This window comes from Kogia breviceps, chromosome 14 (assembly GCF_026419965.1).
Source record: "Kogia breviceps isolate mKogBre1 chromosome 14, mKogBre1 haplotype 1, whole genome shotgun sequence".
Lineage (NCBI taxonomy): Eukaryota > Metazoa > Chordata > Mammalia > Artiodactyla > Physeteridae > Kogia > Kogia breviceps.
The window spans coordinates 54,485,925-54,503,795 of NC_081323.1; the positions used below are offsets into that span (position 1 = coordinate 54,485,925).

Below are 17,871 nucleotides of genomic sequence, written 5' to 3' on the forward strand. Positions count from 1 at the left end.
CCCACCCAGAAGACCTTCCCCTCTCTTCTCCACAAGGCCTCGGCAGCAATCCCCTGCCATCCTGAGCACAGTCCCCCACCGCCGTCAAGACAGAGCCCAGCCCAGCCCAGTTGCTGAGTCCTAGGGGAGGGTGGCAGGGTCAGGTATAACCACAGGCCCACCAGCGAGAGCACAGAACAGCCTCGCCCCTCCCCACACCTGGGCCTTGTGCCCTGGACCCCTGCAGGGTCACCCTGGGGGGTACCCATGGCTCACACTGGGACAGCTGAGAACGGGCACGTGGCCACACAGACTTGGCTAGGAAAGGAGCTCTCGGGTCGTCAGGGTTGGGGGCCCAGGGCTGCCGCAGGGCCTGTGTCTCGTCCTACCGTGCACTGGGCCAGGGCGGCCGCAACCTGCTGGATGTCGTCCACGGTGTTGACCCGCAGGGAGACCAGGGTCTCAGTGACATTCTTGCGTATCTGGGCGCGCAGCTGCCGCCTGGGGTCTGGCTCTGCCGCCATGGCCAGGGCCTGCTCGTACTGCAGGCACAGGGGAGCCATCAGCAGGAGATGGGCAGCCCCGCCCACAGTGCAGGCCAGCCAAGAGCAGGCATCTCAGCCGCTGCCTAACACCAGCGGCGACTCGAGCTCTGTGTCACGGGCAAAAGGGGCATTCCCCAGGACCCCACGTGGGGGCTAGGGGCACGAGGAGGAGGGGGCAGCCTGGCACTGGGAAGGGCCCCACAAGTGGGTGCTGCACAGAGCGGGAATGGTGCCGAGGCCCTGGTCAGGAGAGGGGGTGTGGGCCACCCCCAGCACAGAGGCCAGTGCAGGAGGGGCTCCTCGGCCGCACTGACCTCGTTGAGCACAGCGATGAGGGCCAGCGAGTACTCAATGACGTGCTGGGGGTCGGCCTGGCGCAGCAGCCCAGGCAGCGTGCTCTCTGTGAGGCTGTACAGCCAGGGCGTAAGATCTGGGAGGCCATTGGGGGACTCCCCGGGGGGCTCTGGCAGGGTGATGGCCAGAGACCTGTGGGCAGAGGCTGTGGATGAACAGGTGGTGGGACCCCCTCCCACCCCCGGCCAGGCCCTGTTCCACGGGCACAGGCTCACCTGTTGAGGGCGACCACGGCGGCACCCAGCTGGTCCTGCACAACCACAGCCAGGCCCACTACAAAGTGGGGAGCAAAGCCGGGCGGCAGCACGGCCCCGTAGGTGGGGAGGCTGCCCTTGTAGACACAGAACTCCTCGCAGTGGCCCTGGCGACAGCGCCGCAGCAGCAGGGCATACACCAGTGGAGCACCTGCGTCCTCCTCGTCCTGCCAGCCTGTGGGCCCCCAGGGCATCAGCGGGGTCCCCACGTGCCCCCCATCACCAGGGCCCCATGGCCATACTCACCCACACACTCGAAGTGCACCTTGGTGGTGAGGGCGTGCACGGCCTCGAGTGGGAAAAGGCGGCAGGAGCCCCCTAGTGGAGGGCGGTTTGGGGCAAGATGGATGGAGGCGCAGCCCTGCTCCTGGCCCGAGTGGCCCAGCACCGTGAGCGTGAACGTGTAGCCCTCGCCGTCGCGCAGCACGCCACGCCGCACCACCAGCCGCATGCCCGCACTGCCCGTGGACGTGGTTGTCTCATCCAACACCAGTGTCTCATTGCTAAAGCTGCGCGCGGCCCAGTACTGAGAGAGCATCCAGATCGCAGGTGCTCAGGGGTGGGTCTCCCCCAGGCCCCCCACCTTAGGTCCCCACGCGGGGCCCCCTGCTCACCCCGTGCTCGGAGCCCCCGCCGCAGTTGTCACAGCGGCCCTCCAGGTACACGTAGGAGCTGCGGCTCACTGCATACACCGCCTGCGCCTTGCAAGACACACACTCCAAGGACACGATGGGTACCCGGCCACTCCGGATCAGCACCTGGAGGCCGGGCAGGATTAGAGAGAGGCATGCCCACCCTGGCCAGGAGACTCCAGATTGGGGCTCTGCTCCTGAGGCCCAGACCCTTGAGTCTGCCCCATGTGGTTGGTGGTAGCGAAACCCATGGAAGAGCAGGACCCCTGCCCCTGCCATCCTCCCACCTGCAGAAGCTCCTCTCAGACCCTGCCGACTCCTAAGTCAGCCAGAAGCCCATGTTCCGTGGGGCCATGAGCTCAGCCCTCACTCAGGATATTTATGTCGTTTTGTGACTCCTAGGATTGGCGAGGGACGGGCAGGGGAGGATGGGGGAGGAGGGAATTTAATGAAGCGCAGACCACGATGGGCTTATTTTCTGCAGCACCCTGGGCCAGTCTTGGGCGCCTGGCACACAGCAGGCACTGGACAGGTGCTCGGCTACATACAGATATATGAAAAGAGGCATGAAGGTACAGATGGACGAGTATCCACATGGGGACAAGCATAGCTCAGCTCAGCGCAGCCCCGTCTGAGCCTCCCACTGCTCTCTGCACTGGGGGCGGGGTCCACATCAGACAGCCCCAGACGGCCAATCCGGGCAGAAACCTGGCACGGGGGACGGACACCCCATCCTGGGCACCAGTAGGGCCTGATGCACCCGCTCCTATTACAGCAGCAGGAGTGGTGACGTGGGGCCAAGCATACGTGGTTCTGACCTCCTGGCAGCTTACAGAGGGAAAGAGAGCATGCTCCACACACAGGCAAGAACAGGCCCTCCCCATTCAGAGAGGGGACACCATGCTCTGGGGAAGGGACGTGTCTCCTCACTGTTGGCCTTCAGTGCTGCGGGGACTGTGAATTTCTCACAAACCACTAGGGCCTGTGCTGCGCCTCTAAGCTTCGCGAGCAGCTATGGCCTTTTTGGAAGAAAGCAATGCCAGAGAAGAATCTTGTTAAGTAGAATTAGCATCAAGAGTAATAATGACTTAAAACCAATAACTTCTAGAAGCACTAAAACAGGGCTTCCCTGATGGCGCAGTGGTTGAGAGTCCACCTGCTGATGCAGGGGACATGGGTTTGTGCCCCGGACCAGGAAGATCCCACATGCCGTGGAGAAGCTGGGCCCATGAGCCATGGCCGCTGAGCCTGCGCTCCGCAAAGGGAGAGGCCACAGCAGTGAGAGGCCCATGTACCGAAAAAAAAAAAAAAAAAAGCAACACTAAAACAAAAAAAACCTTAAAAATAGGTGCTTGGGGACCTTGGGGACTTCCCTAGTGGTGCAGTGGTTAAGAATCTGCCTGCTAATACAGGGGACACAGGTTCGGGCCCTGGCCTGGGAAGATCCCCATGCTGCAGAGCAGCTAAGCCCATACACTACAACTACTGAGCCTGTGCTCTAGAGTCCATGAGCCACAACTACAGAAGCCCACGTCTAGGGCCTGTGCTCCGCAACAAGAGAAGCCACCACAATGAGAACACAATGAGAAGCCTGCACACCACAATAAAGAGTAGCTTCCATTCACCACAACATGTGGCAACAAAGACCCAACGCAGCCAAATATAAAAAAAAAAAAGGGTACTCGGTACTATGTGCAGGCAGGGGCCCTATGCACTCAGCCTCTCTGGAAGTCCCCCCACCCTGGGGGTTTGTAGCTCCACCCAGTGCTGGTCCAGGGCAACACCCACCGTCTGGTTGGTGACCTCCTCCTTGCGGCCTGCCTTCCATACGGTCAGGTTGAAGGTGTACTCCACACCAGCTTGCAGACGCTCCCGGGGGATGGTGACCACACTGCTCCCACGGGGCCCGAAGTTCAGCGCACACCCGCCAGTCTCACTCTGCAGTCCGTAACGGGGCGGGGCAGGGGGGCACACAGGGGTGAGACCCTAGGCCTGCCTCCAATTAGAGCCTGGCCCGGGGATGGTTGGGAAGACCCCTCCCCCTGCTGGGATCAAGCCCACCAGGCACTCAGACATATCAAGCGGACCCAAGAGCCTGCCAGCCTCATTCACACAAACGACCTAAGGGGTATCAGGAGGACGATTGCCCCACCAAGTGGCTGACCTGCGTCGAGGCCACGCAGGCCCAGTGGAAGCTGAGCGGCGTCTGGTCACCGTCCTCCAGGTTGGGATCATAGGACTTGCTCCCATCCAGCACCAGGTCCTGAGAGTCCGACCACACACGGTAGGAGCCACCCTCGACAATGGGCACCAGGTGCTCAGGGGCCACTGTCACATTGGCCTGGATGCTCCGTGCCAGCGGTGTATCCCCAAACGACACCACGAACACAAAACAGTAGTGGCCCACAGGCAGCACCATCCGTGGCACCACCAGCTGGGGCCGGCTCACATCCACACTGGGCAGGGTCACCCGGGCCATGCGCCCAGGCCGCTGGCAGCTGGTGGCGCGGTACACCTCCCAGCGGTACTCAGTCTGGTATGTGACACAGTCGCGCAGGTCAACGTGGGCCTCCAGGTAGTTGCGCTGGGAGCGCCGCATAAGTACTTGTGGGGGCAGGGCCACATCCACCTCGGGCTCCCTGCAGGCCAGCACGTGGACGGTGACCGTGGTCTGCGCCACAAAGAAGCTCACCAGGTTGGAGGCATTCACCTCCACACGGTAGTCCCCAGGCTGCAGGTAGGAGTGAGCTGCCCAAGGAACCTCCGTGTCCTGTGCCAGGGCCCCATCTCCAAAGTCCCAGTGGTAGGCCACACGCCGGGGACTGGGGCTCGTGGCAGCCTCGAAGCGGGCCGAGCGGTTGGTGAAGCAGCGGCCGCTGTGCAGCGCCACGTGCTGAATGATGTCCTGGACCTCAACCATGCGCGTGTGGTTCACACCACCCAGCTCATTGAAGGCTCGCACGTGGATCTCCAGCAGCCCCGCAGCCACGGGGGTATAGGTGACATCGCGACCTGACAGGATGACCAACGAGTCCCCCTGGACCTTCTGCAGTGAGAAGTACCACGCGTAGGCAACACGGGAACCCCGCTGCACCCGGGCCGTGAAGTTCCTCTCGGTGCCCGTGGCGATGGCCGGCTCGCAGCAGTCGGGCACCTGGAGCCCACCCACAGCCTCCAACACCAAGACACGCACCTGTGCCTGCACCCGGCTTACGTGGTTCTCGGCCTGGATGCTCACCGTGTAGTCCCCAACCCGGGGGAAGCTGCGGGAGAAGTGGGGCCCAGGGAGCACCTCGAGGCCAGCCCCGCTGACCTGTAGGTGGAAGCTGACGGCCGAGCCGGCGGCCAGCAGGATCTGAAAGTGAACCAGCTGCCCGGGCTCCACCACCTTCCTGCTGGCCCATAGCACCAGGCCCATGATGGGCTCCTCCACTGTGAGGTTGTGTGTGGCCACGACCCAGCTGACTGCGTTGGAGGCATTAAGCTGAATGGAAAAGGTGCCGGCATCAGGGAGGACCACGGCGATGTGCTGGCCATGCCTGCTGCCACCCGGCACAGCCCAGTACCAGCTCACGTTGGTGCCCAAGGCCAGTTGCCCCCAGAAAGGCACGGTGGAACTGACCATCACAAAGCTGCAGTCCAGTTCACCGGCCCTGATGCTGAGGCCACTGACAGGCACTTGCACAGCCACCTCAATGCTGGCGTTGACTGAGCCCAGTTGGTTCTTGGCCGTGACTGTGACCAAGTGCAGGCCGGGGCTGGGAAAGGTATGGGTAGTGGATGGCTCTGGGGTCTCCCAGCCCAGCCCTTCCTCCAGGGACCAGGTGTAAGTGACACCACTGCCACCAGCCAGCTCAGCATGGAGGGCAACACTTGCATTGACAGCCACCGGGTTCGGGGAGGCGGCAGCGGCCAGCCACCCCACAGGCTCCACAAAGTTCACGGTGCGGTTGGCCGAGGCGCTGCCCAGCATATTGGTGGCCCGCAGCTGGACGTGGTAGGTGCCAGCCTCGAGCACGGTGAGCGAGAAGGCTTTGCCGCTGCCAGCCAGGGTCAGGCCACTGTCCCGCTGAGCAGTCCAGCTGTAAGAGATGTTGGTGCCATCCCTGACTGCGGCCTGCAGCTGCAGCGTGCGGTTGGTGGGGAAGCAGCAGCTACTGCCGCCACCCACCACCTGCAGCCCCTCGATGTGCTGCAGGACATAGATGAAGATACTGTCCTGGGCGGCGCCCACCTCATTCTCAGCCGTGACAATGATGTTGAAGGTGCCGACAGACCGGAAGGTGTAGGAGATGGTGGAGCCCCCAGGGATGGGCGTGCAGCGGTCACAGAGGACCCAGGAGTAGTGCACGTCACTGCCCGCCTCTAGGGAGGTGCTGAAGCTCACGCTGCCGTTCAGGGGTACCACCGTGCGGCTGGCGTTGACACTGAGCCCCCGCACACGCCGCTGCACGGTGACATTCAGCTGGGCCTCCCCACGGCTCACCTCGTTCCAGCCGGACACCCTGACAGGGAAGCAGCCCGTGCTGCTGTAGGCGTGAGTGACCGCAGGGCCCTGGAGCCACCCGCCATCACCCAGCTCCCACAGGTAGGTGGCGGGGTGCCCACGTCCCACAGCAGAGAACAGGTAGGGTTGCTGCAGCTCCAGCACATGTGAGCCATTGACCCTGATGCCTGTGAGATCCACAGGCTCCTGCACCTCCACGAGGGCTGAGTCGTTGGCGGCTGAGATGTTGTTGGACACGGTGACCGTCACCAGGTAGGAACCTGAGTCCCAGTAGGTGAATGTGGCCTCAGGGCTCCCAACGCGGGCAGCGGCATCCTCGGTGCCGAAGTCCCAGGTGTAGTGGTAGGGGAATGGGGGCCAGGCGCAGGCAACTAGCCGGGCTGTGTCCCCGACCCGCACGAACTGCCTCTCGGGCCGCACGGTGATGTTGCCCACCTCGGGCTCCACGCAGATGCTGCTGAAGTAATGCGCCTTGTTCACGTGGCTTGACAGGACCAGCACCAGGGGGAATGTACCGCTACGTGTGAAATTGTGTATCACTGTCGGGTCCCCCCGGACGGTCGTGTTGGACGAGCCGTCCCCAAAGGTCCAGTCGAAGATGTAGTTGGTAGGGTCCCCAGTGACGTGGGCTGTGAGTTGGGCGTGGGGCTGGGTGGGGATGCAGGCTGTAGGGTCGATCCACAGCACCTCCAGAACGAAGACCTGTACGGGCAGGCTCTGGGCCAGGTTTCCAGTGGGGCTGGATGCACCCACGGTCACCGTGCAGTTCTGCGCCCGCAGGTACACGTGCTCTACCGTGGCCTCAGGGCCCATGAGCACTGTGCCGTCCCCCATGTCGAAAGTCCATGTGACGTTGTTGCCCGAATCCAGGGTGGCACTGACCACCACGGGTGCACCCTGCTCCACGGCCGTGCTCAGGCTCACGGTCAGGCCACGGAGCTCCTCAAAAACATGGACGCTGATACTCGCCACTGTGCTACTCACCGTGTTGTTGACCTCCAGTCGGATGTGGTATGCGCCCCTCGAGGTGAACGTGTGGTTGACCTCTGGCTGGGGCTGTGTTACAGCTGGGGAGCCATCTCCGAAGTCCCACGTGTATAGGACACCCCCGGGCGAGGGAAGCGGATGCGGGAAGAAGGTGACAGGCCAGCCAGCCACCAGGACCCGGCTGCTTGCGGCCACGGCCACAGCAGGCAGGGTGGCGCGCACACTCACAGGCACCTGCTGCGTCAGGTTCTCGAAGGTACTGGACACGAGCAGGGTCAGGTTGTATTCACCTGGCAGACAGGCCCAGAATGGGGACGAAGCCGGAGCTGCCGCCACCACCTACTCAGCAGAACGTCTCCTAACCCCGTGCTGTGGGCAGGGGCCTGGGGTGGGGGTGAGGCGCAAAGCAGGGCCCCAGTTGTAACGTGAACAGAGAACGCCCTTGGACCCAGGCCCGGGTGCTCTCAGCACAGGGTGAGACGCAGGGCTGAGGCAGAAAGATGAAGAGCAACCATCTCCAGGTACAAGTACCCTTGGGGTGACAGGGCAGGCATAGGTGCAGGGCTGGGATCACAGAGGCAGGGCTGGGATCATAGGGGTACCACTGTTTACTCTGCATTTCTGTGTGTGAGGCTTCTGGAACTTCAAAAATGACTAAAAGGAACCTTCCCTTCTCCCCCAAAAAAGGCTCAGGGGAGGAGTCAGGAGGGAATAGAAGGGTCCGGTTTCTGGCCGGCACACTTGAATCATGGGTCTCAGAGGCCTAGTCTACTCCTCAACCCTGGACATCCCTTCTTCACCCCAGTGAGGGCTCTGCGCCATCAGCCCAGGCTGGATCCCGGGAGGCAGGACCAAGGGGGGCTGTCCCCCAGGGAGGGGCTGTCCCTGAGGTGGGGCTCACCCAAGCTGAAGGCTGGCAGGGCAGCAGGCCTGCCCCTTACCTGGGACAGTGTAGGTGTGTGTGATGTTGTGTTCCACCAGCACCTGGGCCACTGTGGGGTCTGGAACCTGGAAGGACTCGTTGTATGGAGGCTTGAACTGGCTGATCACCTGCTCCCCATCCCCGAAGGTCCACCTGCCAGGGCAGCGAGCAGGCTAGGAGGGAGGGGTAGGAGGCAGGGGTAGGAGGCAGGGGTAGGAGGGAGGGGTGGGGAGGGCCCGGCTGTAGCCCCTTTCCTTGCACCTCCTTTCACCACCCGCCCTGCTGCACCCCCCAGCCGCTCCCAACGTCCTATGTACCCAGCTCGTCCTGACAGATGAGGAGGTGGAGGCTGGGGCCCCACCCAGGGGCCCAGCACACTCACAGAAAGGCGACCTCCATGGCCGAGTCCACCAGCACATCAGCCACCAGCGCCAGCGTGGCATTGGGGAGCAGCACGGGAGGCACCGCAGACACCCGCAGGCCCCGCATCCTGTGCATCCGCTCGACGGTGACGTTGTAGTTCACAGTGACGTTGCTCACATGGTTGGAGGCTGTCAGCTGTGGGGACAGGCGGCAGTGAGCAGGCCACCAGCCAGCCACAGGGCAGCGTGGACAGAGCCCCTCCCCGCACTCACCCACAGCTGCCACGGGGTCCTCGGGAGCAAAGCAGAACAGAAGGCACAGGTGAGCAGCGGACAGCCCAACCCCCGCCCCCCCCACCCTACTCTCCACCCTGTGCCCACGCCCCCCGCCCACCGAGAGCTTGAAGACGGCGGCGCTCTGGTAGATGACGTTGAAGACCACATTGTGGAAGGTCAGGGACTGCTTGTCATCAATGGTCCAGCGGAAGACCACGTCCGAGCCAGCCTCTACCACGGGGCTGTACCTCTGCGGAAGGGCACAGCGTCAGCTGGCCATGGCCCTGTCCCAGCCCAGGGTCTTTGGCGGACCAACTGTGCCCTCAACCCACGTCTATCTGCCTGGACATAGCTCCCTATGGGGCTTCCCTCTAGGCTAAGGAGGCCACACAGCGCGGGGCTGAGCCTGTGCTTGGTTACATCCTGACCTCTCTGTACCTCAGTTTCCTCATCTGTAAAGTAAACCCAACACCTGTGACAAGAAGCCAACCCACCTCAGTCTGTGCATCCCCATCCCAGGGCTCCTGCTCAGGCCCCCGTAGCTGGACAGCACAGTGCCATTTGGGAAGGCACGTGAGTCTCAATGGGCCTCGTGGTTCTGGATGTTTACCTGAGTCACCTGATAGAACAGGTGTGAACGGGGAAGCCAGGGGAAGGGGACACAACTGCCCAACAGCCCCTGTGCTAAGGCTGCAGAACTGGTGGCTGCCTTATGCGAGATGGGTACTCCCAGGACAGGGACAGCCCCTCCCAGAGTGGCATCAGACTCCAACCTCAAAAAGCGCTCACTTTAGCCACGTGGGAACACAGCAGGGCCCCAAAAACACACCCAGGATCAGTGAGGTCAGAGGTGGGTGAAGAGCTCAACAATTCGTACAGGAAACGTTGAGAGCAAAAAGAAGCATTTTAGAGCAACTGTTTCACAGGTGACTTCCCAGTAACTTAGGAATTAACAAACCACCTGAGGAGCCACTGAACAGGACCTGCCCAGAAACCGACACTGAGCCCACTGTCCCGGGCGGCCAAGTGCTCTCCTCGCTGGGGAGAGGCCACCCTTTGCATAGGCACCTTGTCTCAGGGCAGGGCAGGGGGGCCCACACTCACCACCAGGACGCCCTGCAGCACGCGGGCCTCGGGGCTGGGCGTGGCACGGAGACCGCGGATGGGCTCCTCAGCCTTCACCCGCAGGCTGAGGTTGGCCCGGCCGGCACCGTTCTCCACCACAACCTCCACATCGTGTTCGCCCTCGCTGAGCCCGGGCAGCGCCAGCACCGAGAACAGGGTGCTATTGGCCTCGTGGGCACAGTCGGGCACCAGGGCAGCCACAGTGGCAGGGCAGGCAGCCTTGAAGGGCGCACTGACATTGCCCCCAGGCCAGCATGCCGTGGCCGTGGCGTTGGTGCCAGAGTCCACCTGGAGCACCAAGGTCGAGCCATTGGTGGGCATGTAGAGGCGGCCGTCGTAGGGGGCCGGGTAGATGGCCCGAAGACCTGCTACCCGGGAGAGCACGTTGAAGCTGCAGGACAGGTTGTGCCTGGACACGCTGTTGCCCACTGTAGCCCTGACCTCATAGCGCCCCGGCCGCCGTAGCCCCGGGTTGGGGCTCAGGCCCAGCAGAGGGGTGAGCCGCTCTGTGGCAACAAGCAGCCGCAGGGCGCAGGCAGGGCCAGCTGGGCCCGCCTCCAGCTGGGCAGGCAGGTGGGCCAGCCAAGCTGAGACGTTGGTGGAGAAGTACGTGGCCTCGGATCCAGGGATGCCGAGTGCCATGGGGCAGCGCAGGAAGGCGCCCGGTCCGGCATCGTGCTGCAAGCTGATGAGGTCACCAGGGAGCAGGGGGCTGTCCTGGCCGTGGAAGGTGACCTACAGGAGAGAGGGGTGGGCATGTGTCAGGTCCTCACAGTGGGTCAGAGGCCTGTAGGCAGCACTGGGCCAGGGGCTCCAGTGGGTGGCAGAACTCCCCTGGGGTAACCCAGAGTCACCCCCTACAGGGGTCTCAACACTCCTCATTCACTCACACACCACCAGGCTTCACAGGGGCCTCCAAGGCACTCAAGATGGGGACAGACAGAACACACAGGGCAGAGAGGATGCAGGCAGGGGTGGGGCTTCCCCAGACAGGGGAGGGACTTCTGGACACTGGCCAGCCTTGCCCAGAGAGGGGTAGAGTCCTCCTTAAAAGGCAAGTGCAAAGGCCCTGGGGTGGAAGCTTCTCACAGTTGGCAGTGGAGGAGAGCACTGCTGAGGCAGGAGGCAGGTGGTTAGGGGACCTGGAGGGCTATGCAGAACAATCTGCATTTTGTTTGTGTTTGATGGGGAGGCAAAAGGCACCTAGGCCAGTGATACACACCGAGTACTGGGCGGGAGCACCCGCAGGCACAGAGAAGAGGAACTCTTTCCACAATGCATAGGAGACCCCAGGGAGCCCCAGCCCTGATGTGGATCCATTGGCACAGGCCCGAAGGTGGCAGGGGGCGTCCAGAGGCAGGCAGATGTTGGATCTAGGGCACGGGTGTCCTTCTGGTGTGCATGTAGGGATCGACTCAGTCCTGTTTTCCAGGGACCTACTCTGGGGCTCACTGCTGTTTTCTGGGGCCCCTGCAAGGAAAGGAGGGGTGTAAGGTACCCCAATTTGCTAACAGATCATAAGGGCGCCCTGCTATGACATGAGATCTCGCCAAGCAGTGTACCCAGCCCCCAGCATCACTCCTCTAACCCTCCCCACACCAGGCCAGCTGACTGATCCCAGAGAGTCCCCAGCCCCAGCAAGTTCCCCACCAAACCCATCCTTGGGATCCCCAGCATGAGTTGGCATCTCTGTGGACTCCACTCTGTCCACCTTGAGGCTGGAGACCAATCCAGTGGGCAAGGGACCAGCAGACACCACAGTGCAGAGAGACCGCTTGAGCCCCCCAAGTACCAATGCCAGGATGGAGTCCCACCTGTTCTTCGCATGGCCCGATACACCTGCAGCCGCAGCTGGGCAGGCCCACCGAGCTCCAGGGTCCCGAACTCGGCAGCAGTGAGGAAAGCTTCGCGGCTCGGGCTCAAGCCAGGAAACACCATCACCTGCCAGGGCAGGGGGGCCACTCAGCTCCACCGACCCCGGCCCTCGGCTGGCCCCACCCCGATGCCCAAACACCCACCAGGTCAGAGGGGAGGAGCCACCAGATTGGCCTTCAAGAGGCCCCCACTGGCCTTATTTCACACAGTGGGAGACAATGTCACTCAGGAGAAAAAAATCAGGTCAAAACCATCTGTGGGGCTTCCCTGGTGGCGCAGTGGTTGAGAGTCTGCCTGCCGATGCAGGGGACACGGGTTCGTGCCCCAGTCCAGGAAGATCCCACATGCCACGGAGCGGCTAGGCCCGTGAGCCCTGGCCACTGAGCCTGCGCATCCGGAGCCTGTGCTCCGCAACGGGAGAGGCCACAACAGTGAGAGGCCCGCGTACCGCAAAAAAAAAAAAAAAAAAAACCCATCTGTGAGCAACAGGAATTGTACCTTCATTTCTAAAAAATCCCCAAGCACAGAGAGAAAAGGCTCAGGAGCGTTCAGGGCTCTCCCAATGCCAGGCCTCGGTGCTACTCCCCTCTGCACTGACTCTACTGGACACAGAATGTTAATAAGGCCCAGAAAAAGGCTTCTTGTTTTTTAAAGGGAACTGCAACAGCCAGGGCAAGAAGCCTGGAAGGCCAGCCTACCTCAACGGGCTCCCGGGGGGCTGTGAGGGCCTCCTGCTGCACCAGCGGGCTCAGGGGCCCCTGCAGGTCCCCACTGGGTGCTCCCACGAGGAAGTTCTCTGCATCCCACACAGGGCCTGGGGTGCAAGTGTGCAATGAGGTGCTGTTCTCAGGCCAAGGAGTGTGTTGGGGGACCAGGGTGGGGCCAGACCTGGGACTGAGCCACCTGGCAGTAGCCCCTAGCTCCCACCACCTGTTTTGTCCAGTGTGGGCTCAGTCTGGGACAGTAGACACTCAGCAAACACCTAACAAACACTGAACAGCTAAGGAATGAACTGGGGTGCCAGGGGCAGCTGTCCTGGTCAGGATGGGAGGAGCTCCCAGGGTGGCCAGGGGACCCTGTATGCTTTGGAGGAGGGGTGTCCTGGGCCAGGGCAGCAGGTGCTCCCCAGCCTCCCAGGGACCCCAGCGCACCTCCGGGCCGCAGCTCACAGACGTAACTGTGCGGTGCTGAGCACAGGTCCGTGTTGCACTGCCCAGCAGGCCCGAGCCGCACGCAGCGCTCAGCTGTGGCGGGGTGTGGCTCCCCGGGCAGCCAGTTCTGGCAGCTCTCCAGGCTGAAGGCCTCACCCTGTGGTGCTGTGCCCACCTCTACCCCCTCCACAGCCGAGAAGCCGATCCACACGTCCAGGCTCCTGCAGGCAGACAGAGGGAAGGGCAGGTGCTAGTGGGCTCCCCAGAGACAAGCACCCCTCCTTTTGCCCTCTCTCTGGGGGCACCCTCCTCAGAGCAGCCTGTCAGGCAGGCTCTGCCTCTGTCCCCACTTTCCAAATGGGGAAACTGAGGCTCAGACATGACTTGGCAAGCAAGGCCCACACCAGTGCCCAATCAATCACCCATCCCATAGGGCCAGGGGCCCAGCTGAGACCCTCATGGGGTTCCACCTCACTCTGGCCCAGGCCACGTAGACCTGTGTGTGCCCGGAGGTAAGGCCCCAGGTGTGGCATTTGGGGACCAAGACACCCACATATCAGCCCCCAAACAGGCTACTCCCCACAGCTCTGCCAGGACAGAGAGACCCTCCTGGAGGCAGGGCTTGTAGATACAAGGACAGGGACAAATATTGGGACAGGGTCAGACAGAGGGACAGGCAGCAGGGGTGGCTGAGGTGCTGTGGTCAGAGCTGGGTGCTGGGGCTACATTACTACCTGGGAACCAAGTGACCTTGGGCAAGGGCTTTGACTGCTTTGGGCCTCGATTTCCCCTCGGGAAGTCCAGGGTGACCCACAGTCCAATCAGCCCCTTCCCACACAGGGACCCTGGGAGAGGAGGGGGGCCAGCCTCCACCCCATCCCACCCCCCAGCCATGGCAGGTGCTAAGGGCTGAGTAGAGACCAGGCAGGGCCACCTATGGTGACCACTACAGAGCACACGCCCCCACAGGCCCGGGCAGCCAGAGCGTCCAAGAGGCTCCTTGTGCATGGGTAGCGCTTGGCAGCAGTGACCACCCGGGGGGAGCAGCATGAGAAGCAGGAGGAAGAGCAGCCTCTGTGGTCACACCAGAACTTCCCGTCCCTGCCAGGAGGGGCCCTCTATGGGACAGTGGGGGCAGGATACAGGGCCAGGGGTGCACCTCCCACAGTGGGCACCCGTGTCCACATCTGTGCCGGGAGAGCTGATAGGAACAGCCACACGCGGGCACAACATGGCTCCTCATCCCCAGAGCCAGACTGGCTGGCCGGACACAGCACCTCCAGACACCCCAATATGCTCATGCTCCATCCCCACCCCAGCATTCTGGGGACCTCCCCCCACCTCCCAGCCTCTCCGAGGACCAGCGGCATTTGGGCAGGCACCTGGTGACACGGGAGACCAGGAAGTGCTGGACAGCAGGACTGTCCACCATGGCCAGGGCAGCCCCAGCCCAGGACCGGCACTGCTCCTGTGCCTGCAGCCAGGCCGCCTTCTCCACCACCAGGCGGTAGCAGTGCCCGTTACCAGGGAAGATCTCAGTGTCCGAGGGGCAGAGCGGATGCACCACTGGGGGGTCAGAGGGCAGAGAGACGGGGCATCGATGTGTGCCCAACCAGGGCTGCCCCACCCACCCCGACTCAGGCCCAGGGGCGGGGTGGCCCCACCTCGGGCTGGCTCCTCGCCCAGGGCCACGATGCTGTAGGTGGCCTCGAGGCCGGAGCCACCACGGTTTCGGACGCCAAGCTTCAGGGTCTCGTCGCTATGCACAGAGGCCAAACACATGAGCTCCAGGGCTATGGGAGCCGCCTCCACCCGCACCTCTGCCCAGAGCCGAGCAGAGCCGACCCCCAGGGCCAGCACGGCCGTCACGGGATAGTGCCCAGGCAGCACATAGTGGTGAGTGGCATCCGGGCCATCAATGTCCACCTCAGGGGAGCCATCTCCGAAGTCCCAGCGCGTGGAGCTGACTGGCAGTGAGGCAGTAACGTGGAAGGCTGCAGGCTGGCCAGAGGCCAGGGGTCCTTGGGGTCCCACCAGGGCAGCCCCTGGGGAGGCAGGGAAGATGTTCTGGAGGAGGGTGGGCCCCCAGCAGGTGGGGGCGGGGGGCAATGGGGGGCTGGAGCAGGAGGGTAGGCAGGCCGAAGAGGCATTGGGAGGCCGGGCCAACCCGCACAGACACCTGCCCTGCTCTGAGAGGGCCGCGAGGCCCTGGCCAGCCGCGAAGCAGAAGGCGCTGCAGGCCTCAGGGGCCAGCGGGCCCTCGTGGGCAGCTGAGAAAGCCACCAGAGTCACGGTGCCCGAGCTGTCATCAGGGACACAGGCGACGTACTCCTCACCTGGAAGGGGCAGGCAGGCTGGTCCCGAGGGTGCACCCCACCCCATTCTACACCCCAGATCACATCATCTCTGACCCTCCAACTGCTGCGTGGCGCTCACCCCCACCCCCAGGCTGGTCTCCCTGCCTCCTGCCCACATGGTTCCCTGGTCCAGAGGGCCTCCCTGACCCCTCCCCCAGTCAGTCTGTCTCAGCCCCTGTAATTATTTCTGTCGTGCAGCTGTTCTCTGATCCCCATCTGCCACCCTAACCTGGAGACCCCTGAAAACCGGCAGGGTTCCCGCCGGCTGTGTGGCCAAGCTGCCCGGCAGGGAGGGACCAAGTGTGTCCCGCCCACCCGCACTCACCACAGCCGCTGTCCAACAGGGGGCCGCTGAGGAGGGGCCGGCCAGCCAGGGGGCCGGGCCCAGCGCACGTGGCCGCCTCCGGCCGCACCACGTGGACCTGCTGCTCCTCTGCCCAGCGCGGCAGCCAGGCCAGACCACAGTCACACTCCAGCGGGTTCCCGCTCAGGTTTCTGCAGGGGGCAGGGCAGGCTCAGAGGGCAGGTGTGGGGGCCACGGGCCCAGCTGCCAACAGCCACCAAAACCAACAAAACTTACATTTCACTTAAATTAAATAAATTAGCAAATATTCCTTCTTCTAATGTAGAAATCTTGTTGTTGCTTATGTCCCTGGAAGAAAGGAGAGATTCGACATGGTCTGACGCGAGCCCCTTTAACCGCAACAGTGACAGGCAGCCGCCACCTGCCCACTGCATGGAATCCCGCAGCAGCCCTGGAGGGGACACTCACAGCTCTGTCAGCGCTGAGAGGTTCGCCAGGAGCCCGACGTCCAGTACCCGGAGCAGGTTGTGGGAGACATCTCTAGAGAGCAAAGCAGCTGCAGGTCAGTGCTGGGGCCCAAGGCAGGGCACAGAGTCCACCCGGGCCCACCTCAAATGCTCTCCAGCTGCAGCCTCCCACCCTCTGAGCTCCCTCTTCCCAGGGCCAGAGGTGGAAGACCTGAATGAACTCTCATCTGGAGAGCCCGAGGCAGGAGAGAGCTGGCCCCTCAGCACTCCACCCATGCCCTGCCCCTTCCCCTCCCACCCCCTGCCCCCTCACCCAGCAGGACTGCACCATGGAGGACAGGCTTCACCCCTCCACACAGGGTTCAGAACACACAAGGCAGCCCAGGGGTTTCCAGGGCCAGGGGCCCAGCTGCTACCAGCTGGAGGGTGGGGGGAATGTGGCACAGACCACACAAACGGGAAGGGGGCTCTGGTGGACGAGCCCACAGCAGAGCAGTACTGACAGCCTGTGCTAAGTCTCTGGGGTCTGGGCACCAGAGTTAGAGCTGGATCTCCATAATCCCAGGCCCTCAGGAAGAACCGAACATGGTGAAGAGTCACGGGTTCTCAAAGCATGAAACTATGAGCAGAAATAAAACATCAAAAGCCGAAAGATCCAACTACACAAAAACATGCAACTTCCACACAAAATATCATAAAATCAGAAAACAAACTACAAGCTGGGAAAAGCACTAGCAATTTAGATGATGGATTAAAGGCCCATAATCCCCTTTCCACATATGCTGTTAACAAACCATAAAGAAAGCAAGCTACTCCAGGGAAAAAAAAAAAGGCCAAAGATGAGAATAGGCAAGATTAACGAAAGATATACAAATGTCACAGATACATAGAAAAACACCCGGTCTCATAACAACTGGAGAAACACCAATGAAAACAGCACAACAGCATTTTTTGTCTACCATCACCCCCAGTGCAGGTGACGTGGTGGTGACATACCAGTGACTACACTCCAATGACTACATGACCCCAGCCCCTCGCAAGTCTTTCCGAGGATACACTCTCTAGCCAACAATTCCACCTCCCCACCTGGCATAGAGGTGGAGGCCAGTCGCCCGGCCCGTCCACCTCCTGGGCAGGGACCCCGGACCAGCCTGACTCAGTGGACACCTCCAGTCGCCGCTCTCCCCAGGCCTCCCTATGCTCCCACAGGTCTATACCTCCCGCCATAGTCTCCAAACTGACAAGGCCTGGGCCTCAAACCCTTGGAGCCTCTGCCCTTCCAGGTGTCACTCTGGCCCTGTGATGTCCCCAGAATGCCTCTCACCAGGCCTGCCCTTCCCACTAGGCCTGCCCTTCCCACTGATGACCACCCAGTCATACAGAGGCCAAAGGTCTGTCAATGCCTGCTCCAGGCCTGTCAACCCAGCTCCTAAAACATTCAGACTCCCCCACCCTACCTGAGCCACAGCCTGGTCCAGACCCCCATCACTGGGCACCCGCCCAGCCTTCACAGTCCCTCTAATCCAAGCTCCCGTGCCAGCCTGAGGGGTGTCCTGAAGCCCAGCTCCATCAGCCACCCTCTGGAATGGGTTTTGCTCTCTCCAGCTGCCCCACATACAGCAAGAACTTAATAAGAACTGGCTGGTGTGAAGACAAGGCTCTCCTGGAAGCCAGGGGCCTGAGTGCCAGCCCAGACCCCAAGACCATGCCCAGGGGTGGTGCTGGGATGCCTGGTATGATACCTCTGCCTGGCTCACAATGTCCAGGACCACTT

General features: G+C 62.4%; 1 protein-coding gene across 4 annotated transcripts in view; it reads right to left on the reverse strand.

The window, feature by feature from the left end:
* PKD1 (polycystin 1, transient receptor potential channel interacting) overlaps positions 1 to 17,871 on the reverse strand; it is a 47,939-nt gene that overhangs the window by 15,153 nt on the left and 14,915 nt on the right. For 2 of the 4 annotated variants that reach the window (XM_059036371.2, XM_067012822.1), the window contains exons 2-21: positions 16,099 to 16,170; positions 15,907 to 15,978; positions 15,652 to 15,821; positions 14,634 to 15,305; positions 14,352 to 14,535; positions 12,970 to 13,190; positions 12,517 to 12,632; positions 11,758 to 11,884; positions 11,166 to 11,413; positions 9,923 to 10,678; positions 8,937 to 9,068; positions 8,563 to 8,738; positions 8,200 to 8,333; positions 3,929 to 7,548; positions 3,553 to 3,702; positions 1,747 to 1,890; positions 1,379 to 1,658; positions 1,094 to 1,307; positions 839 to 1,010; positions 369 to 521 (exon numbers count right to left, since the gene is read on the reverse strand). In XM_059036371.2, coding sequence (XP_058892354.1) covers positions 369 to 521; positions 839 to 1,010; positions 1,094 to 1,307; positions 1,379 to 1,658; positions 1,747 to 1,890; positions 3,553 to 3,702; positions 3,929 to 7,548; positions 8,200 to 8,333; positions 8,563 to 8,738; positions 8,937 to 9,068; positions 9,923 to 10,678; positions 11,166 to 11,413; positions 11,758 to 11,884; positions 12,517 to 12,632; positions 12,970 to 13,190; positions 14,352 to 14,535; positions 14,634 to 15,305; positions 15,652 to 15,821; positions 15,907 to 15,978; positions 16,099 to 16,170 — 7,813 coding nt within the window. Of the gene's footprint in view, positions 1 to 368; positions 522 to 838; positions 1,024 to 1,093; positions 1,308 to 1,378; positions 1,659 to 1,746; positions 1,891 to 3,552; positions 3,703 to 3,928; positions 7,549 to 8,199; positions 8,334 to 8,562; positions 8,739 to 8,936; positions 9,069 to 9,922; positions 10,679 to 11,165; positions 11,414 to 11,757; positions 11,885 to 12,516; positions 12,633 to 12,969; positions 13,191 to 14,351; positions 14,536 to 14,633; positions 15,306 to 15,651; positions 15,822 to 15,906; positions 15,979 to 16,098; positions 16,171 to 17,871 lie in introns of those variants that run through there. The other 2 variants (XM_067012824.1, XM_067012825.1) reach the window with 2 other exon arrangements.